This window comes from Bos indicus x Bos taurus, chromosome 2 (assembly GCF_003369695.1).
Source record: "Bos indicus x Bos taurus breed Angus x Brahman F1 hybrid chromosome 2, Bos_hybrid_MaternalHap_v2.0, whole genome shotgun sequence".
Classification (NCBI taxonomy): Eukaryota; Metazoa; Chordata; class Mammalia; order Artiodactyla; family Bovidae; genus Bos; species Bos indicus x Bos taurus.
This window is the reverse complement of record NC_040077.1, coordinates 79,542,588-79,561,767: the sequence shown is the minus strand read 5'-3', so window position 1 is coordinate 79,561,767 and position 19,180 is coordinate 79,542,588. Positions and strand designations below refer to the sequence as shown.

At 40.1% G+C, this 19,180-nt stretch overlaps 1 protein-coding gene across 2 annotated transcripts in view; it reads left to right on the top strand.

The window, feature by feature from the left end:
* The first annotated feature begins 810 nt into the window (after positions 1-810).
* The window catches only part of STAT4 (signal transducer and activator of transcription 4), a 104,015-nt gene continuing 85,645 nt past the window's right edge, over positions 811-19,180 (top strand). The window contains exons 1-3 of one of the 2 annotated variants that reach the window (XM_027563074.1): positions 811-1,034; positions 3,647-3,775; positions 5,060-5,204. In XM_027563074.1, coding sequence (XP_027418875.1) covers positions 3,648-3,775; positions 5,060-5,204 — 273 coding nt within the window. In that variant the 5' untranslated portion in view covers positions 811-1,034; position 3,647. The remainder of the gene's footprint in view (positions 1,035-3,646; positions 3,776-5,059; positions 5,205-19,180) is intronic. The other variant, XM_027563084.1, reaches the window with a different exon arrangement.

Here is a 19,180-nt window from a genome sequence, read left to right as displayed (position 1 = left end):
TGAACTCCCCAGGTTCTTATCCAGTCTTTGCAGGTAAATCATTGAGTAACTCGGGTCACCTCTTTGGGCCCCGTGTCTCTCCAGATAGGAAAGAGGAGTCAGAACCAGATGAGGCCAAGACTCCCTCCAGCTCTGGGGTTCTAGAACCAGTCCACCTCACAGAGGGAGAAACACATCCCCTTGCAACCAGACGTAGCTACTGGGTAGGGGCGGATGATTCTGGGCTGGTAAGGGCAGGTGTCCACCTGCGCAGGAGCTGGTTCCAGCCGCTGGGTGAGGTTCTTCTGCTGGTGAGCAGACCCTGTTAGAATCCGCGCACAGTGAAGTCTTCCATTGGCTGTTTTCATCCTGGCGACCCACTCCTTTCATCCCTGGGGCTGGCTCCCACCGTGGTGAGTAGAGTCTGTAGGGAGGAAGCCGGGAAGCCAGGAATTTAGGTCGGGGCAAGTAAGTCTGCGCTTCCCTGATAGTTCAGTCGGTAAAGAATCTGCTGGCAATGAGGGAGACCTGGGTTCGATCCCTGGGTTGGGACGATCCCCTGGAAGAGGGCATGGCAATCCACTGCAGTATTCTTGCCTGGAGAATCCTCCTGGCCGGCTACAGTCCATGGATGGGGTCGCAAAGAGTCGGACAGGACTGAGCGACTAAGCGCGGCACAAGTTAAGTCTGCAGGGGCTCTCGGTCTGGGGAAACCGGAAGAAAAAGAGAGTGTGGCCCCCACCCACCCTCTTCTTCCTGACACCCTCGGGCCACAGGGAGTGGCTGGAGTGATTGATGGGGATGAGGAGAGGGCGCCCCGCGTGGTGGCTTCAACCTGTTTCTGCTCTTTAGCGTTTCTAGAATAGGCAGTGGGTGGGAACGACCCTAGTAAAGTACCGGAGGTTCTAACACTGACGCACAGGAAAGCCTCAAGTAGGAGGAGAAATGCAAATCCCCTCTGAAGGAGGCGTCAGCGGCTAGGTCCTGGGGGACCGCGCTGGGCGATTCCCATCCCGGACTTGAGCACCGCCTGGGACGCGGGCAGAGGGAGCCAGGTAAGGAGGCAGACCGCACCTTGGCGTGGCTTCTCTGGAGGAGGGCGGGCCAGGACGTGGTTCTGCAGGTTTTGCCGCGCCCGTGCTGTATTGACAGTTACTTCACGGTAATCTAGCTGAGGAAGAGGAGTTTTAGAAACAAGCGGTCGACTCCATGATTCAAAGGTTCGCTGTGGCGCGGGTCTCTCCGCGGCAAGACCCGGGCACTGTGCCCGGGAGACTGTGAACTTGGGTGGGTGCGACCCTGTGGCTGCAGCGGGGGTGTGTCCACGCCGAGTGTGGCCCCTCCGCTTCACTTTCTTAGCCAGCGGCTCTTAACTCTCATGCCTGGCATTAGATTGCTTGCCTGGGTTTCAGCCAGAAGCCCGCGACGGAGGTAGCCAGTGATTGAGGCTTTGATAAGAGCAGTGATGTTTTAGGGTAAGTCGCCCCCTTTTCACAGAACCCCAAAGCGGCAGCGTTAGCCCCCAGGCGGTGGGAGAAAACGCCCGTTTATCAGGCTTCTTCTAGGGCCAGGCATTCAAAGAGACTAGGCAGGCACTCAGTCTTCAAAAGAAATGCTCGGTAGTTTTCTTGGGATGGGAACAATTAGCCCTTAGAGAGTGAAGGTGTTTTTAGGTCCTTTAAAGGCATTACTAGAGGCTGCAACAGAAAAAAGTGTCCTGAGTCTATAAACCTGTCTTTCCCCCGTTCAGCCTTGTGTTCATCTCTCTGGAGGGTGGACTCAGATCCTAGGAGTGATCTAACTTTAGGATGGGTTCAGTCCAGTTAATTCTTAGTTAGAAAATAGATTTTCATCCAGATCATAGCAGAGATTGAACAATAGTAGCAGTTACAATTATAATGCTATTCTCAGCACCTGTTCTTTTATCATTCACTAGAATAAACTGATAGAGCAGAGCCATGGGGATAGTAGCATGTCAACACATGTTGCAATTTTGAGAGGAATATATATACACCCAACATCAGGAAAGACAACCATGTGTAGTGTCAGGAGACCTCAGGTTGTTCCTTAGGAGCTGTGTGTCTTGGGCAAGTCATTTTGCCTATGTGTCCCTCAGATTTTTTTTCTTTTCATTTTAAAGTCAGAATAATACTAGCCACCTGTGCTATTTACAGCATCCAGAGACCCACTCATTCTTCTCTTAATGAGTACTTACTGAGCACTTTCGCCTAGGATTATATGTATAAATATAGTGATAAGAAAGTGAAAAAATTTTTTCCAGTCACTTTCGTTTAGCAAAACATTGGCATTAATCTTTTTTAAATACAAAAGGTACTCCTGAAATGGTTCCCTTTGAAACCTGAGAAATTTATCATCATAATGTTCTGTAAGCAAAAGGAAATCTTAATATACCTACAGGGTAAGTTGAAACACCATTGTGATTGATCACATAAAAGGTTTCTTTGTTTGATCTAGAATTAGTGACAAAACAATAAAAATTTTGACTTTGGGAAAAATAAAATACTGTAATTTCAAGGAGAGATGTCATATTCATTTCCTTGAGTTAAGAAATACGTCTAAAGCTTCTAAATTGGACAGAATGGGGTTATGTTGGGGAAACACATACTTTTGTTTTATGACACACCGCCAACTGCATCAAGTGGTTTCTTCTTCAGTATGTTGAGGGTTTAACCACTGTCAGATACACATCAGAGACTGATTACAAGTAGACTTTAAAAGCTTTGCCCAGCAATAGTTGATCATTCCAGAGAGAAGTGAAAATATTTCTTTGTTCAGAGGTATTTTGAACTGAAAGAAAAGCCCACATGAAACTCTTCATATAGGTAAGACTGAGACTAGAAGTCTAGGAATATGACTGATTCTAGAAGCCAGACAAATCTGGAATAAAAAGGGATTGGACAGTTTTATATAAAAGAAGTTTTTATTGGGTAGTCCTCACATGAGGTGTCCCTGGTGGCTCAGATCGTGAAGAATCCACCTGAAATGCGGGAGACCTGGGTTCGGTTCCTGGTTTGGGAAGATCCCCTGGAGAAGAGAATGGCAACATACTCCAGTATTCCTGCCTGGAGAATTCCATGAACAGAAGAGACTGGTGGTCTACAGTGTATGGAGTCACAAAGAGTCGGAAAGACTGAGCGACTGATGCTGCAGCATATATAAAGCCTTAAGAGAATCTTAAGAGATATAGTTTAGTTTGTTGTTTGCCTTCAAGTTGCTCAAAGTCTAATTAATAGTGAGGGGGAGCACAGACTAGGGAAGGAGATTGTTGAGAATACACATATCTGTGTAGACAGATGTGAGGGGTTTTGAGGGGGAATGAAAGCTTTCTAGAGAAGGTGGATCTGGCGTTTCTTTTAGAACAAAGAAAAATATGGCTCAGGGTAGAAAAAGAATCCTTTTTCCTTCCTTAGGAATGCCTTAGGAAAAAGCTCAGAACTGCATTATCTTTGGATTGAAAACATTTTCTTGTTTCTGTTTTCTTTAATTGAATGACTATAAAATAAATTTTTTTTCTCCAGTTACTTAATGGATAACATTGTCTTTGTCCGAAATCCAAAAAAAAAAAAAAAAAAAAGGAAAAGAAAACATGTACCATAGTTGTTAATTAACATTATTTTTAAGTTCTATTTTTTCCTCTTCTTTATAGCATGTCTCAGTGGAATCAAGTCCAACAGTTAGAAATAAAATTTTTGGAGCAAGTCGATCAATTCTATGATGACAACTTTCCTATGGAAATTCGGCATCTGCTGGCCCAGTGGATTGAAAATCAGGACTGGTAGGATCAAATGTTATTGTATTTTCCCTAGAGGACTTACACATGGACTTACTCTATGGTCCACTTTTAACTCAGTAGATACATTCTTTTCAGGTACAGAACTTTCTTTGAGGCTTTGGAAAGCTTCCTTAAGGGAGAAGAATCATTGTCCTTTCTGGTTTCATCCATTGTAGATTAAACCTTTATGGTTCTAGTGCTTTGTTTTTATAAGCCAACCCCCAGTGATTTTCTAAGTATTAAAAAGCCAAGAAGTAAGTCTATTGTTTATATCAATTCTCCACCATAGACTCAATAAAATAAACATTTTTTCTTAATATGTTTTACAAACATTTTTGGAAGCTCCAGTCACCTTGTACAATTTTTTTTTTTGCTTTTGTCTTCTTAAAATTTTTATTGTGATAAAATATGCATAACATAAAATTTACCATTTTAACATTTGTTAGGTGTTCAGCTTAGTGGCCTTAAGCATATTCACATTGTTGCACATCCATCACCACCATCCATCTCCAGAACTTTTTCAACTTAAAACTGAACTGAAACTGTGTACTCATTAAATAATAACCCCTCATTCTTTCTACCCCAGCCCCTGGCAACCACTGTTTTCTGTCTCTTAATTTAACTAGCCTAGGTACTGCATATAAGTGTAGTCACACCAAATTAGTTATTTTGTGACCAACATTTTATGTAGCATATTCTTTCAAGGTTCATTCATATAGCATGTATCAGAATTTCCTTCCTTTTTAAGGTTGAATAATATTTTGTTGTATGCATATACTGCATTTCTATATTCATCCTTCAATGAACATTTGAGTGATTTCTTCTTTCAGCTATTGTGAATAAAGCTGATTTAAATGTTGATGTACAAATTATCTACTCAAGTCCCTACTTCAGTTCTTTTGAATATCTACCCAGAAGTGGAATTGTATGTAATTTTATCTTTATAATTTGAGGAATCTCCATACTGTTTTCTACACTGGCTGTACAGTTTTCCACTGCCATTGGCAATATACAAGGAGGTTCCAGTTTCACATCCTCACCAAAACTTATCTTGTGTTTTCGATAATAGCCATCCAAATAGGTGTGAAGTGGTATCTCCTGGTTTGATTTGCATTTCCTTAATGATTAGTGGTGTTGAATATACTGTCATGTGTATACAATTTAATTTTTAAAACCATTAAATGCTTATCACTGTGGGATATATTTATCACTTTAAAATGATTATGGTAAAAAGTAGGCATTTTTATAAGTTGTTTCCCGCTGTGTAATAACATTTTTGTTTTTTAGGGAGGCAGCATCTAACAATGAAACTATGGCAACAATTCTTCTTCAAAACTTGTTAATACAACTGGATGAACAGTTAGGCCGTGTTTCCAAAGAGAAAAACCTACTTTTAATTCACAATCTGAAAAGAATTAGGAAAGTCCTTCAGGTGAGAATGCATTCTACTTTTTCAAAATATTTGTCTTTATAAGTCTTAAATTCAATTTTAAAAAAATGTAGTCTTATTGTATTTCTGTATCAGATTTAAAAGGGAAAAAGCTGAATTCTCTGATGACTTTACCTTTTGTGCTCAATTTTATTTCATTACCCAACACTTGTTTTTCACCAACTTTTGAATCTTAAGATGCCCACAAAGGGGAGAGTATGATTTGCATGTGACTGTTTACTAGTTATGATCAAATTGATGAGAGTCTGGGACAGGGATCTGAAAGATGCTCATTTCACAGCTGTCCCTCCAAACCTTTCTTGCCTTTGTCTTGTATGTAACAAATCAGAGTTGGTATTGTTCTCATTCATAGGTGGAGGCATTATGGTCGTATGTCTTCTTCCAGATTTGGTTCAAACTTCACCTTCGAAAGCGTTCTTTGGTGTCCTGTAGCTTCCCGTTCCAAAAAGTTCATCCAAGCTTCCCTTTCCAAAAGTTAATTCCAAAAGTTCACCAAGGTGTTCCCGTAACTGCAATTCATCTGTACTGTAGCATTTAGTGTATTCTACATTAGTGTTACTTCTGCATTTCTTCTCCCTCAAAATGTGGGTTACTTAAGGCAAGGACTTTAACATTCAGTTTTGAATTCCCAGTGACCACCACAAAGTTGGACATATGGTAGATGTATAATATTCATTGATTAAACAGATGAATGAATAAGTGAAACAAGAATCTAAAGAATTAAGAGCAGGCTATTATTGACCTAAATGCAGAGATGCTAATGAAGCAAACTCTGAACATGGACTGCTCTAATATTTACAAAGTGCTTTTACAACATATTAGAGAACATGAAATATACATGTACCATTTCTTAGTGATACATCTTTAGAACCTCAAACTTAACAATGAATGCAGTTTTAGAAGACTTTTCCTAGACTATAATAGAAATGTTCTTGATATTACTAACATCTGTGAGAGGGAAATAGATATTAATTTTTTATTGTTGTTTGGATTGCTGTTTTTTAAATTGTTAATGTTTTATTGTTGTTAGGATTGGATTTTTTTTTCATTGTCCTTTTACTGTTATCTTTGCCTTTGTAATCCCCTACAAATTTGCAAGAGACTTGGCCGGGGTAGGAAATGAACTTGTTACCAGCAAAACAGAGTTTTTCACAGTGTAAAGCAAACTATCTCTTCCAGAGATAAGACATTTAATCTTGGCTTCATTTGCTATTGTTCTAATCAATGGACATAAAACAGGGGTTTGGCAAACTGGTAGCCACAAGTCAAATGTGGCTGTTGCCTGTGCTTGTATGGTCCATGACTAAGAGTGGTTTTTGCATTTTTAAGTGTTTAAAAAATAAAAGTAAAATAAATAAGTTTGTGACATGAAAATTATAGGAAATTCAAATTTCTGTATTTTAGTGAAATGTAGCTTACTTAATTAGTTATGTATTGACTCTGGCTGCCTTTGCACTGCACTGGCACAGTTGAGTAGTTGTGACAAAGACTGTATGGACCTACAGCCTAAATTAAAAATGTGTGCATATGTATATGTGTGTGTGTGTGTATTAAGCACACTTATCTGGCCCTTTATAGGAAAGTTTGCTGACCCTTGGTCTTTGCTAGAGGGACATAGATGGATAAAATGGGTGATTCATGGTCTTTGGAAATTCTGAGTCTCAAAATGTGACCTTGGGCAAGTCACTTAATTTTTCTAAATTCTTATATCTTTTCATGTAAATGAAGATAATTATTTGGGATTATAATAAAAACTGGAGCTTTTATCCTGGCAAAAAAAAAAATAGGCTTTCAAAAATGGACCTTGTTATTGATAGAGAAAACAGTAGGATCTTCTTATTGAAGAGTAAGTATCCAACCCATCATTTTTCTGAGTGGGGATAAGATTGTGAGGGAGCCCAAGAACCCGTGGTAATTCCAGTCCCATTTCAGCTCAAGCACAAACGTCTCTGCTTATGTCACAGACCTTGCAGCATCTTGTCTCTATTCACCTTTTCAATAAACTGCCCCAAACTCCTCCACATTCCTGCCCTAGGAACCATAGATCTACTCCTTGTTCCTGAGCACAGCAAGCTCACTCTTGAATGACTCTGAGCCTTTGTCCGTGACCATCTGGTGGCGAGGAACGGTCTGCCATCTCTCTTCCTCCAGTCCAGCTCCCAGCCATTCCTAGAGGACCTGTGAAGGCCCCAGGGCAGCAAGGGAACCTTCACCTGTACTTCACCCCTTTTTCTCATTCCCTGTGGAGCATGGGCCGTAAGATAACCAGCCTCTCGTCTGTGGGGGATGTATCCAAGAAGGTCACAAGCTCTTTGAAAGTAAAAATTTGGGCTCCTTTTGTGACCTTCCTCTTCCCTCCAGTACCCAGTGTGGTACTAGAAGCAAACTAGAAACTACTACAAACTAGAAACTCCAAAAATAGTTTGATTGATTAGGGTATTTTGAACAGACAAAACCACTTGCTTTTACTTTGACTTATAAACTATACTTATTGATATTTGTATTAATTCAAAACAATAGAAAATAGTGATAAAGAACATCACCAATTAAGACAAATCTTTTTGGTAAAGCAAGATCCCCTCCCCCAAAACGAAGGAGAAAAAAAAAAAAAAAAAAAACCTGCTGCTGAAAGAATATTGACACTATGTTTATCTGGTTTGAACATTTTCATCCTATGGGATTTTAAATGCAATCTGTTTTAACTTTTATAGAATAAAAGATCAAACAACATGATCCCAGGGGAACTAAGCAGGTGTAAGGTAAATTTATTTTAGCAGTTGTCAGAGCAACTGAGGTCTCCGGTTTCAATATTTTAATTTACCGTTTATATCCCACCTACTTCTGATAAAAATTTGGGATGGCTTGTTATAAAAGACAAATTAAACAAAACCACTGAACCAAGAGTCAAGGCAATCTCTGAGTTGGAAGCAGTGAACACTGATGTCCAGGTTACCTTAGTCCTTTTAAGGGGAGGCAGCCTCAGATCAAGGTCAGGAGGTAGGCCTGTATTGGGTTGAATCCTGGTTCTATGACTTGCTTGCTGTGTGGCCCAGGGCAAAACGATCACATTCTCTGGCCTCAGTTTCCTCAGCAGTATGAGTGGAATCACAGTGGTATTGACCCCACGAGGATGTTAGGAGCATTAAAAAATTGCAGAACATGTAGTAAGGACTGTGTTAGGATTTTATAAAAATAAATATCTGAAGTGTTTCAAGAACACTTCACTCTGTTCTTGGGGCTTATTTTTTAAACTAATAGAATTTCTTTTTTAGAGCAGTTTTAGGTTTAAGGAAAATTGAATAAAAAGTAGAGTTCTGTATATGCTCTCTCTCCACCTGCCTCTCCCTACTTTCTCTTATTATCTGGCAATTTTCTGTACTTTGTTTCAGTTGATGAACCTATTGTAGTACATTGTTACTAAAGTCCAAGATTGCATTAGCATTTACTCTCTGTGGTGTACAGTTCTGTAGGTTTTGGCAAGTGCATGATGTGTTGGATCTGCTATTTCAGTTTCACTGCCCTGAAGATTTCCTCTGCTCCACCAATTTATTCCTCCCTCCCTCCCCACGCCCCAGCCCCTGGCAATGACTAATCTTCTTACTCTATAGTTCCACCTTTTTCAGAATGTCATATAGTTGAAATCATATAGTATGTAGACATTTCAGATTGACTTTCCTCACTTATTAATATGTTTTAAATTTCCTCTGTGGCTTTTTGTAGCTTGGTAGCTTTTTTAAAATCGCTGAATGATAATTCCTTTTTATGGAGGTACTACAGTGAGTTTATATGTGTTGGGGAATTATAAACAAAACTCATATTAATATTTATGTGCAGGTTTTTGTGCGTTGAGTTTTTAACATATTTTTAGCACCTTGGAGTTTGATTATTGGATCTTTGTTCTTCAATTTTCTATTGAAAATCTCTTGTTTATTCATCTTCCTTTCTGGGTCTTAGTCTGTTCTGGATGTTATAACAAAATACAATTGATTGAGTAAATTTTACATAAAAGACATTTATTTTTCACAGTTCTGGACAGGAAGCCCAAGATCAAGGTGCTGGCATGTTCAGTGTCTGATTCAGCTTTACTATAACCTCACAAGGAAGCTCTCTAAGTTCTCTCTTAAAAGAACGCTAATCCCATTCAAGAGAGCTCTGCCCTTACGATCTAATCATTTATCAGAGGCTCTACCTCCAAATACCATCACTTTTGGGGGTAGGGTTACAGCATATGAATTGGGGAGGCACAAACATTTAGCCTCCAGCAACCTTTTACTGTCTCTTTTCCTCAGATAAAATGACTTTAAAATAATTAAAACGGTGCATATTCATAATTTAAAAAATTGAAGCAATATAAAATATGCAAAGAAAATATGAAATAATACAAAATCTACTGCTAAGATATAATCATATTAATATTTGATAAACATCATTCCTAACATCGCTCTCTCTCTCATTCCATATGTGTGTATATATATATATGGATGGATAGTAGAGCAGGCTACTTTTGACATTTTATACTCAGTTGCTATCAGTATCTTAGTAGCCTCCTGTTTCCCCACGCCCAGTTCCTCTTGCTCTCTCCCCACTCGCAGTAATCACTAATTTAAATTTTGCATTTATCAGTCTCTTTCTTTTTGTTACAGTTTACCATATATTGGCATCTTTAGAGGATATATAGGTTTGCAAGTTACCAAATACCACTTAAATAGGATCATATTTTTTATCCTATTCACATTAATAGGATCACATATTTATTCTTCATGACTTTTCTTCATGCAACATAATTCCTGAGATTCACCCATGTTGGTGTATATAGCAGTAGTTCATTCATTTTCGTTGCTACAGAGTATTCCATCGTGTGACTGTGTCATAGCTTATTTATTTTACTGTTGATGGACACTTGGGTTATTTCTGTATTTCTTCTATTTCAGACACTGTGGTCTGAATATCCTTGTGTGTGCCGCTTGGTGCATGCAGTTCTCTGAGACATAGACCTAGGAGTGAAACAATGAATCTTGGGTTATGTCTATCTTTAATTGTACTGGATCATGCCAAAATTGTTTTCCAAAAATAGTTATACAAGTTTACATTCTCCCAGTAGAGTAAGAATTCTGGTATTCTTGTCCATACTTGTAATGGACACATGCATGCATGTATGCATAGTTGCTAAGTCACGCCCAGTGACTCTTTTAAACCCCATGGACTGTAGCCCTCCAGACTCCTCTGTCCATGGGATTTCCCAGGCAAGAATATTGAAGTAGGTTGCCATTTCCTCCTCCAAGTGATATTTCTGACCCAAGAATTGAACCTGCATCTCCTTTGTCTCTTGTGCTTCTTGCATTGGTAGGCGGATTCTTACCACTGATCCACCTGGGAAGCCTAATGGACATATATCATGTACCAATCTGGTTCTATATCCATCTAATTTCTTCAGTTTAGTTTATTCTTTGTCTAAATTCTTTAATCAAATACTTAATTTCCAACCGTTTTTTCCTTATACATGAATTTAACACTATACGTTTTTGAGTGAGAGAAATGTTCTATATACTTTAATATGGAGTGCTCTTGTTTATATCTAATCTAAATGTTTCATTAGTCCAATTTTGACTTCTATTTCTAGCTAGCTAAACTTAAAAATGGTCTCACTAAAAATACATAAAAATGCTAGATAAAATGTAACAGATTTTAAATGCATAGATAAATTTATCACAAATTAAGGCAAGTTATAGAACCAAAAGGGCTTCCCCAGTGGCTCAATGGTAAAGAATCTGCCTGCACTGCAGGAGAAGCGGGTTTGACCCCTGAGTCAGAAAGATCCTCTGGAGGAGGGCACAACAACCCACTCCAGTATTCTTGCCTGGAGAATCCCATGGACAGAGGAGCCCAGTGGGCTACAATCCATAGGGTCGCAAAGAGTCAGACATGACTGAAGCAACTGAGCATGCACACATACACATGGAACCAAAAATTTTTTTAACTATAAAACAGATCTGTGAGCAGCAGCTGAACTGGTGGCTGTCATATATCCTGTCATTTATCCACGTGCATGCATGGTAAGTAACTTCAGTTGTGCCTGACTCTTTGTGACACTTTGAACTGTAGCCCGCCAGGCTCCTCTGTCCACGGGACTCTCCAAGCAAGAATACTGGAGTGGGTTGTCATGCCTTCCTTCAGGGGATTCTTCCCAACCCAACAATCGAACTCAAGTCTCTTATGTCTCCTGCATTAGCAAGCAGGTTCTTTGCTACTAGCACCGCCTGGGAAGCCCATCATATATCCTTTAGTTCAGTTCAGTCGCTCAGTCGTGTCAGACTCTTTGTGACCCCATGAGTTGCAGCACACCAGGCCTCCCTGTCCATCACCAACTCCTGGAGTTCACTCAAACTCACGTCCATCGAGTCACTGATGCCATCCAGCCATCTCATCCTCTGTCGTCCCCTTCTCCTCCTGCCCCCAATCTCTCCCAGCATCAGAGTCTTTTCCAATGAGTCAACTCTTTGCATGAGGTGGCCAAAGTACTGGAGTTTCAGCTTTAGCATCAGTCCTTCCAAAGAAATCCCAGGGCTGATCTCCTTCAGAATGGACTGGTTGGATCTCCTTGCAGTCCAGGGACTCTCAAGAGTCTTCTCCAATAGTACAGTTCAAAATCATCAATTCTTCGGCGCTCAGCTTTCTTCACAGTCCAACTCTCACATCCATACATGACCACAGGAAAAACCATAGCCTTGACTAGACGGACCTTTGTTGGCAAAGTAATGTCTCTGCTTTTCAATATGCTATCTAGGTTGGTCATAACTTTCCTTCCAAGCAGTAAGCGTCTTTTAATTTCATGCCTGCAGTCACCATCTGCAGTGATTTTGGAGCCCCCAAAAATAAAGTCTGAGACTCTTTCCACTGTTTCCCCATCTATTTGCCATGAAGTGATGGGACCAGATGCCATGATCTTTGTTTTCTGAATGTTGAGCTTTAAGCCAACTTTTTCACTCTCCACTTTCACTTTCATCAAGAGGCTTTTTAGTTCCTCTTCACTTTCTGCCATAAGGGTGGTGTCATCTGCTTATCTGAGGTTATTGATATTTCTCCCTGCAATCTTGATTCCAGCTTGTACTTCTTCCAGCCCAGCGTTTCTCATGATGTACTCTGCATATAAGTTAAATAAGCAGGCTGACAATATACAGCCTTGACACACTCCTTTTCCTATTTGGAACCAGTCTGTTGTTCCATGTCCAGTTCTAACTGTTGTTTCCTGACCTGCATATAGGTTTCTCAAGAGGCAGGTCTAGAAATACAGGCCCCAAGCATAGTAAATCAAAAGAAAGTATAGGACACCAGAGAGAAAGAAAAGATCCTGAAAGTAGCAAGAGAGCCCAAATATATTACCTACTTAGAAATGAGAAAAACTGAAAGCCAAATTTAAAAGAGTATCAAGTGAGATAAGAGTGTAATATCTTCACAGCGCTAGAATACAATATCCAGAAACTTAGAATTCTATACCCAGCTCAATTATTATGAAAAATTAAAAGTTTTGTATAATACTATACAAAATCTACAATGGTATGCTCACAGAAGGAATTACTAAAGGAAATCAGACACAGATGATAAGCACACATGATAAAATTTCAAAAGTTTCACTGCAAAAAAGTAAAAATAGAGTACATGAAAGGTTGAAAATGTGCAATAATATATCAGAAAAAACTATTCACTCTGTGGATCAAACTTAGCAGTTTAAGACAAATTATAGTTTTTACAAGAATGTATCTAGAACATGAAATAAAAAAGTGATGAGATCAAAGACGTGAGCCTGGGTTGCCTTGTACAGAATCTTGTGGGCCCTTGTCAAGATTCTGAGTCTTATTCTGAGCGTGATGAGGAGCTATTGAGAGGTTTGGGCAAAGGTGTGACATGAACTGATTTCTGTTTTTCAAAGGTTACTCTGATTTTTAAATGAAGTGTAGTTAGTCAAGAAAGAATCAGGGCAACCTGTTAGAAAATCCCATTGATTTTTAAAGTGGTATACTGAGTCAATCTTTTCTATTATTGGGGTTTATCAACACTTGAACTTCTAGAAGTTTTTGCTTTGTGTATTTGTTACTACGTTGTGAGGAGCATAAGTACAAAATAATATTGGTGAATTCAACTTTTAAAAATTCATATAAAATATCCTCTTTGACCCGTTTATTATATTTGCATTTTGAAATTTTATTGTGTGGCTTTCTTTTTGTTACTGTTTGCTAATAGGCAAATGATTGTATCTTTCCATTTTCATACTTTGTCACTTTGTATTGAGTATTTTATAAATATCACATAGCCAATCTTATTATCTGGTCAACAAATATTAGACAAGTTCTTATTATATTATCAGTTACATCTTAAGCACTAGGCATACAATTGGAGGAAGTCATGAAGTTTACAGTCTAAAAAATTCACACCTCCTATGTTTTGTTTTTAACGTATAGGACCCTCAATGGCTGTCCATCACAAATTAGCATCAGGAAGGGGAAACAGACAGTAGCAAACTTGTCTGATTTAAAATAAAAACAAAAACCTCCATTAGAACGCTGAGTTCAGGGTTTTGGTGATAACTCTGCGGTTAGTAGTCCCATCACCTACAGAGCATTTTTCACCCACCAGGGCAATGAGTCTGTTAGTGAGAGTTTTAGACCCTATGAGTGAGGGGGCACGAGCAAGTGCAAACCACACCTAACATGTTCTATTCTCTGCAATCTTGTGGCCTCTTTGTCAGAGGTGTTTGGATTTGCCTGAACAAAAATACATGCTGGGGTTGAAAGGTCCTCTAAAGTTGGGTAAACCGTGGTTCCTTCTGGTCCAGTCTGTAAAAATCCTACTGTTGGTTCTGAGTATCGAGCAAAGTGAGATTTTTAACACGACAAGGTGGAAGATTAGAAGCACATTTTTGCAGTATAATGGAGAAAAATGTTTGTTTTTTTTTTCCAACTATTGAGTGGCTCTGAATCTACCAGACAGTCTCCTCTAACTCGTGCTGCTTTCTTAGTTCACTCCTCTTCCTTCCCCTCTGTACACCATATACAAGAGAGGCGATGAGATGACCTCAGCCTCCAACCTGAACAGAGCCTGGTGTAGCCAGTCGGTGTTACCTCTGAAGGAGCCAAATGAAAGCTTCGTCCTTCAGGTTATTTTCTACACATGGGCAGCAGCCAGTTTGCCATTTTCATGCCACAGTTATTTTCCCAAATCCTCAGGACACATCCCTATTTTCCTTCTGAGATAATTACCTGATGCCAATATCAAAATGCTCACATTTCAAAGGCTAAGAGACCTGCAAGTCATGCCATCTAAGATGAAATGTGAGTTAGGTGTCAGGATTTTGTTTGCTGCATAATCTGAGACAGCCAACAGTGTCTCAACACCAAAGGTGTTCTTTGGAAGCACTGATGCTGAGGCTAAAACGCCAATACTTTGGCCACCTCATGCGAAGAACTGATTCATTCGAAAAGACCCTGATGCTGGGAAAGGTTGAAGGCAGGAGGAGAAGGGGACAACAGAGGATGAGGTGGTTGGATGGTATCACCGACTCAATGGACATGAGTTTGAGTAAACTCCAGGAGTTGGCGATGGACAGGGAGGCCTGGCGTGCTGCAGTCCATGGGGTTGCAAAGAGTCAGACACGACTGAGCGACTGAACTGAACTGATGAGGACTTTGAATGCCATGCTAAGCAACCTAGACAGCATATTAAAAAGCAGAGACATTATTCTGTCAACAAAGGTCCGTCTAATCAAGGCAATGATTTTCCCAGTAGTCATGTATGGATGGGAGAAGGCAATGGCAACCCACTCCAGTACTCTTGCCTGGAGAATCCCAGGGATGGCAGAGCCTGGTAGGCTGCCATCTATGTGGTCTCACAGAGTTGGACACGACTGAAGCGACTTAGCAGCAGCAGCAGCATCTATGAATGTGAGAGTTGGACTACAAAGAAAGCTGAGCGCTGAAGAATTGATGCTTTTGAACTGTGGTGTTGGAGAAGACTCTTGAGAGTCCCTTGGACTGCAAGGAGATCCAACCAGTCCATCCTAAAGGAGATCAGTCCTGGGTGTTCACTGGAAGGACTGATGTTGAAGCTGAAACTCCAATACTTTGGCCACCTGATGTGAAGAGCTGACTCATTTGAAAAGACTCTGATGCTGGGAAAGATTGAGGGCAGGAGGAGAAAGGGATGACAGAGGATGAGATGGTTGGATGGCATCACCAACTCACTGGACATGAGTTTGGGGTAGGCTCCAGGATTTGGTGGTGGACAGGGAGGCCTGGTGTGCTGCTGTTCATGGGGTCACAAAGAGTCAGACATGACTGAGCGACTGAACTGAACTGAACTGAAGCAGTTTGGACTTTGGCAATGGGGAGCCATCAAAGGTTTTTAAGCCAAGTGGGACATGAATGTAGGTTTTTTTGAAAACACATATAGAGCAATCTTTCTCTCTAGAAAGATCCATCCCTTATCTGCTGTAGGCAAAACAATTTTGGAGATTTATCCTAAGACTTAAAGCTTTTTCTTTCCTCATTCCAGCCCCTATTTTCCCTCTCCTCAAATCATCTAAATTTAGTGACTGGATAAGTTTTATTTCCCCTAATACAAAGCCTAGCTATAGTGTTCCCAAGGGAAAGAAAAAAAAAAAACTATTCTTTTTTTTTTAATGATTTTTTGATGTAGACCAACTTTTAAAATCTTTATTGAATTTGTTACAATATTGTTTCTGGGTTTTTTTGTTTTTTTTTTTTAATGTTTCTTGGCTTTTTGGCTCCCAAGGCATGTGGGAGCTTAGCTCCCTATCCAGGAACCAAACTCGCACCCGCGTGCAATGAAAGGCGAAGTTCCAACCACTGGACTGCTAGAGAAGTCCTGAAACTAAACATGAAGCTCATGAAACTTATCCAAGAGCTATCATGAAAATTCCAGACATAGGGATGAGGCCTGAGTCTGTCAGCCTGTAACAGAAACTTTTAGAGGAGCTGCCAAACCCCAGAGAGAGCAGTCACCCCCAAGAATATGATTAAACAGATTTCTATAGCCCCTAGTATGATGACTAATCTCACCATTGAGAATGTGGGTGGAGAGACACAGATACCAGTTAGGGCAGAGGATATGAAAATGTTAAGTGTCATAAGCTGATGTTTACTATCCATGGGTTCCATTTGCTGGTGGCATCATGGTGACTGAAGAAAAAGCTGAGCAGATGTTCATCTTAAAAGTGGAATAATTGTATCATTCTGCCAGCATTTTTTTTTAAATTAGTTTCTTTTTTTAGTTGTCCCCATCTCATGGAGATGAAGACTTATAGGAAAAGCTTAGTTAAACTTTTCTGAATCCACTGTGACCTGGAAACTTTCCAAAGAGATACTTAGTCAAAACCAAGGTAATTTATAAGGCTTGCTTGTTACCTTAGTGTTTGCTGCTTTAAATATTTTTTTACAAGTTTAGTAAAAGCATAAAAATTGGAGCAAAAATAAACAATCCACTTGTAAACAAGTTAGTCAGTATAATCCAAGTTTGTAAGAAACCATTTTATTTTAGCTTTAAAACTGTGATCTGAGTGAATAATGATCAAGTTGCTATCGAAACTTAGTATATAATTAGATTTAGTTCATAGTGCCTGTGTGTTAAGCCAATTCAGTCATGTCTGATTCTGTGATCCTGTGGACTGTAGCCCACCAAGCTCCTCTGTCCATACAGTTTCTCTAGGCAAGAATACTGAAGCAGGTTACCATTTCCTGCTCCAGGGATAGAACCTGTGTCTTTTATGTCTCCTGTATTGGCAGGTAGGTTCTTTACCACTAGGACCACCTGGGAAGTTCTTAGTTCATAGGCATTGAATGATTGCCTTTACTTGATCCAAATAACTTTAAAGGTATCGATTGTAATTTGTCAATGAAAAGTTCATTGTTTGGGGAAGAAGCTATTTTCTCACCAAGTCACCAGTTCACTTCTGGGCTTATCTTACTGATTTCTCCAGAAATGACCTGGGAGGCAGAAGATTTGCTCAGTTGACACCTATCTCTTACACTACTTCCTTTAAAAAAAAAAAATCAGGGTATAGAAAGGCAATGCCAAAGAATGCTCAAACTACCACATAATTGCACTCATCTCACACGCTAGTAAAGTAATGCTCAAAATTCTCCAAGCCAGGCTTCAGCAATACGTGAACAGTGAACTTCCATATGTTCAATCTGGTTTTAGAAAAGGCAGAGGAACCAGAGATCAAATTGCCAACATCCGCCGGATCATCAAAATAGCAAGAGAGTTGCAGAAAAATATCTGTGTCTGCTTTATTGACTATGCCAAAGCCTTTGACTGTGTGGATCACAATAAACTGTGGAAAATTCTGAAAGAGATGGGAATATCAGACCACCTGACCTGCCTCTTGAGAAATCTGTATGCAGGTCAGGAAGCAACAGTTAGAACTGGACATGGAACAACAGACTGGTTCCAAATAGGAAAAGGAGTGTGTCAGCCTGCTTATTTAACTTCTATGCAGAGTACATCATGAGAAACGCTGGGCTGGAAGAAGCACAAGCTGGAAACAAGATTGCTGGGAGAAATATCAATAACCTCAGATATGCAGACAACACCACCCTTATGGCAGAAAGTGAAGAGGAACTAAAAAGCCTCTTGATGAAAGTGAAAGTGGAGAGTGAAAAAGTTGGCTTAAAGCTCAACATTCAGAAAACAAAGATCATGGCATCTGGTCCCATCACTTCATGGCAAATAGATGGGGAAACAGTGGAAAGAGTCTCAAACTTTATTTTTTTGGGCTCCAAAATCACTGCAGATGGTGATTGCAGCCATGAAATTAAAAGACGCTTACTCCTTGGAAGGAAAATTATGACGAACCTAGATAGCATATTCAAAAGCAGAGACATTACATTGCCAACAAAAGTCTGTCTAGTCAAGGCTATGGTTTTTCCAGTAGTAATGTATGGATGTGAGAGTTGGACTGTGAAGAAGGCTGAGTGCCGAAGAATTGATGCTTTAGAACTGTGGTGTTGGAGAAGACTCTTGAGAGTCCCTTGGACTGCAAGGAGATCCAACCAGTCCATTCTGAAGGAGATCAGTCCTGGGTGTTCTTTGGAAGGAATGATGCTAAAGCTGAAACTCCTGTACTTTGGCCACCTCATGCAAAGAGTTGACTCATTGAAAAAGACCCTGATGCTGGGAGGGATTGGGGGCAGGAGGAAAAAGGGACAACAGAGGATGAGATGGCTGGATGGCATCACTGACCCAATGGACATGAGTTTGAGTGAACTCCAGGAGTTGGTGATGGACAGGGAGGCCTGGCGTGCTGCGATTCATGGGGTTGCAAATAGTCGGACACGACTGAGCGACTGAACTGAACTGAACTGAGCCAAATATTTGGTACTTGGTGCACTTATTACCATAATCCTGTGATTGGCTACCTTGGTCAAGGACATAATGACGTCACTTCCTGTGTGTTGAGTACACAGTGAGGTGCTAACATGGTACAGGTAGCCAAGAACTATGCTTACCAGAACAATGAAGACCCTCCTGTGTGCCTGGGGAGTCAAGAACCTGCCTATTTTCTGTCCTTTAATCTGTCATCTCAGTCTCAGTTGCAAGATGTGGAAATGAGAAAATAAACAGTGTCATATCAAACTAAAAAAAAACCAGCCAACTGCGTTTTCTACTTGCCAGGTTTTCATAACTTACCTCATTTCTGTCAAGATTTTTTTTTGGGAAAAATTAATATCTCATTGGTTCTCTGTAGTTCAGTATACCATCAACTCAGTATTTCTCCTCCTCTAGACTCTTCTGTATCTTTCTCTAAACAATAAATAGTCTTCCCAGAGAAAGAGGTAGAGATGATAGACAGATAGGCAGAGGCTTCATGGCAACAGTGTGGAGCAAAAAGTGGCAGAGGTGAACACTTAGGCATGGAGACCTGTCCAGACATTATTGCAGTAGTT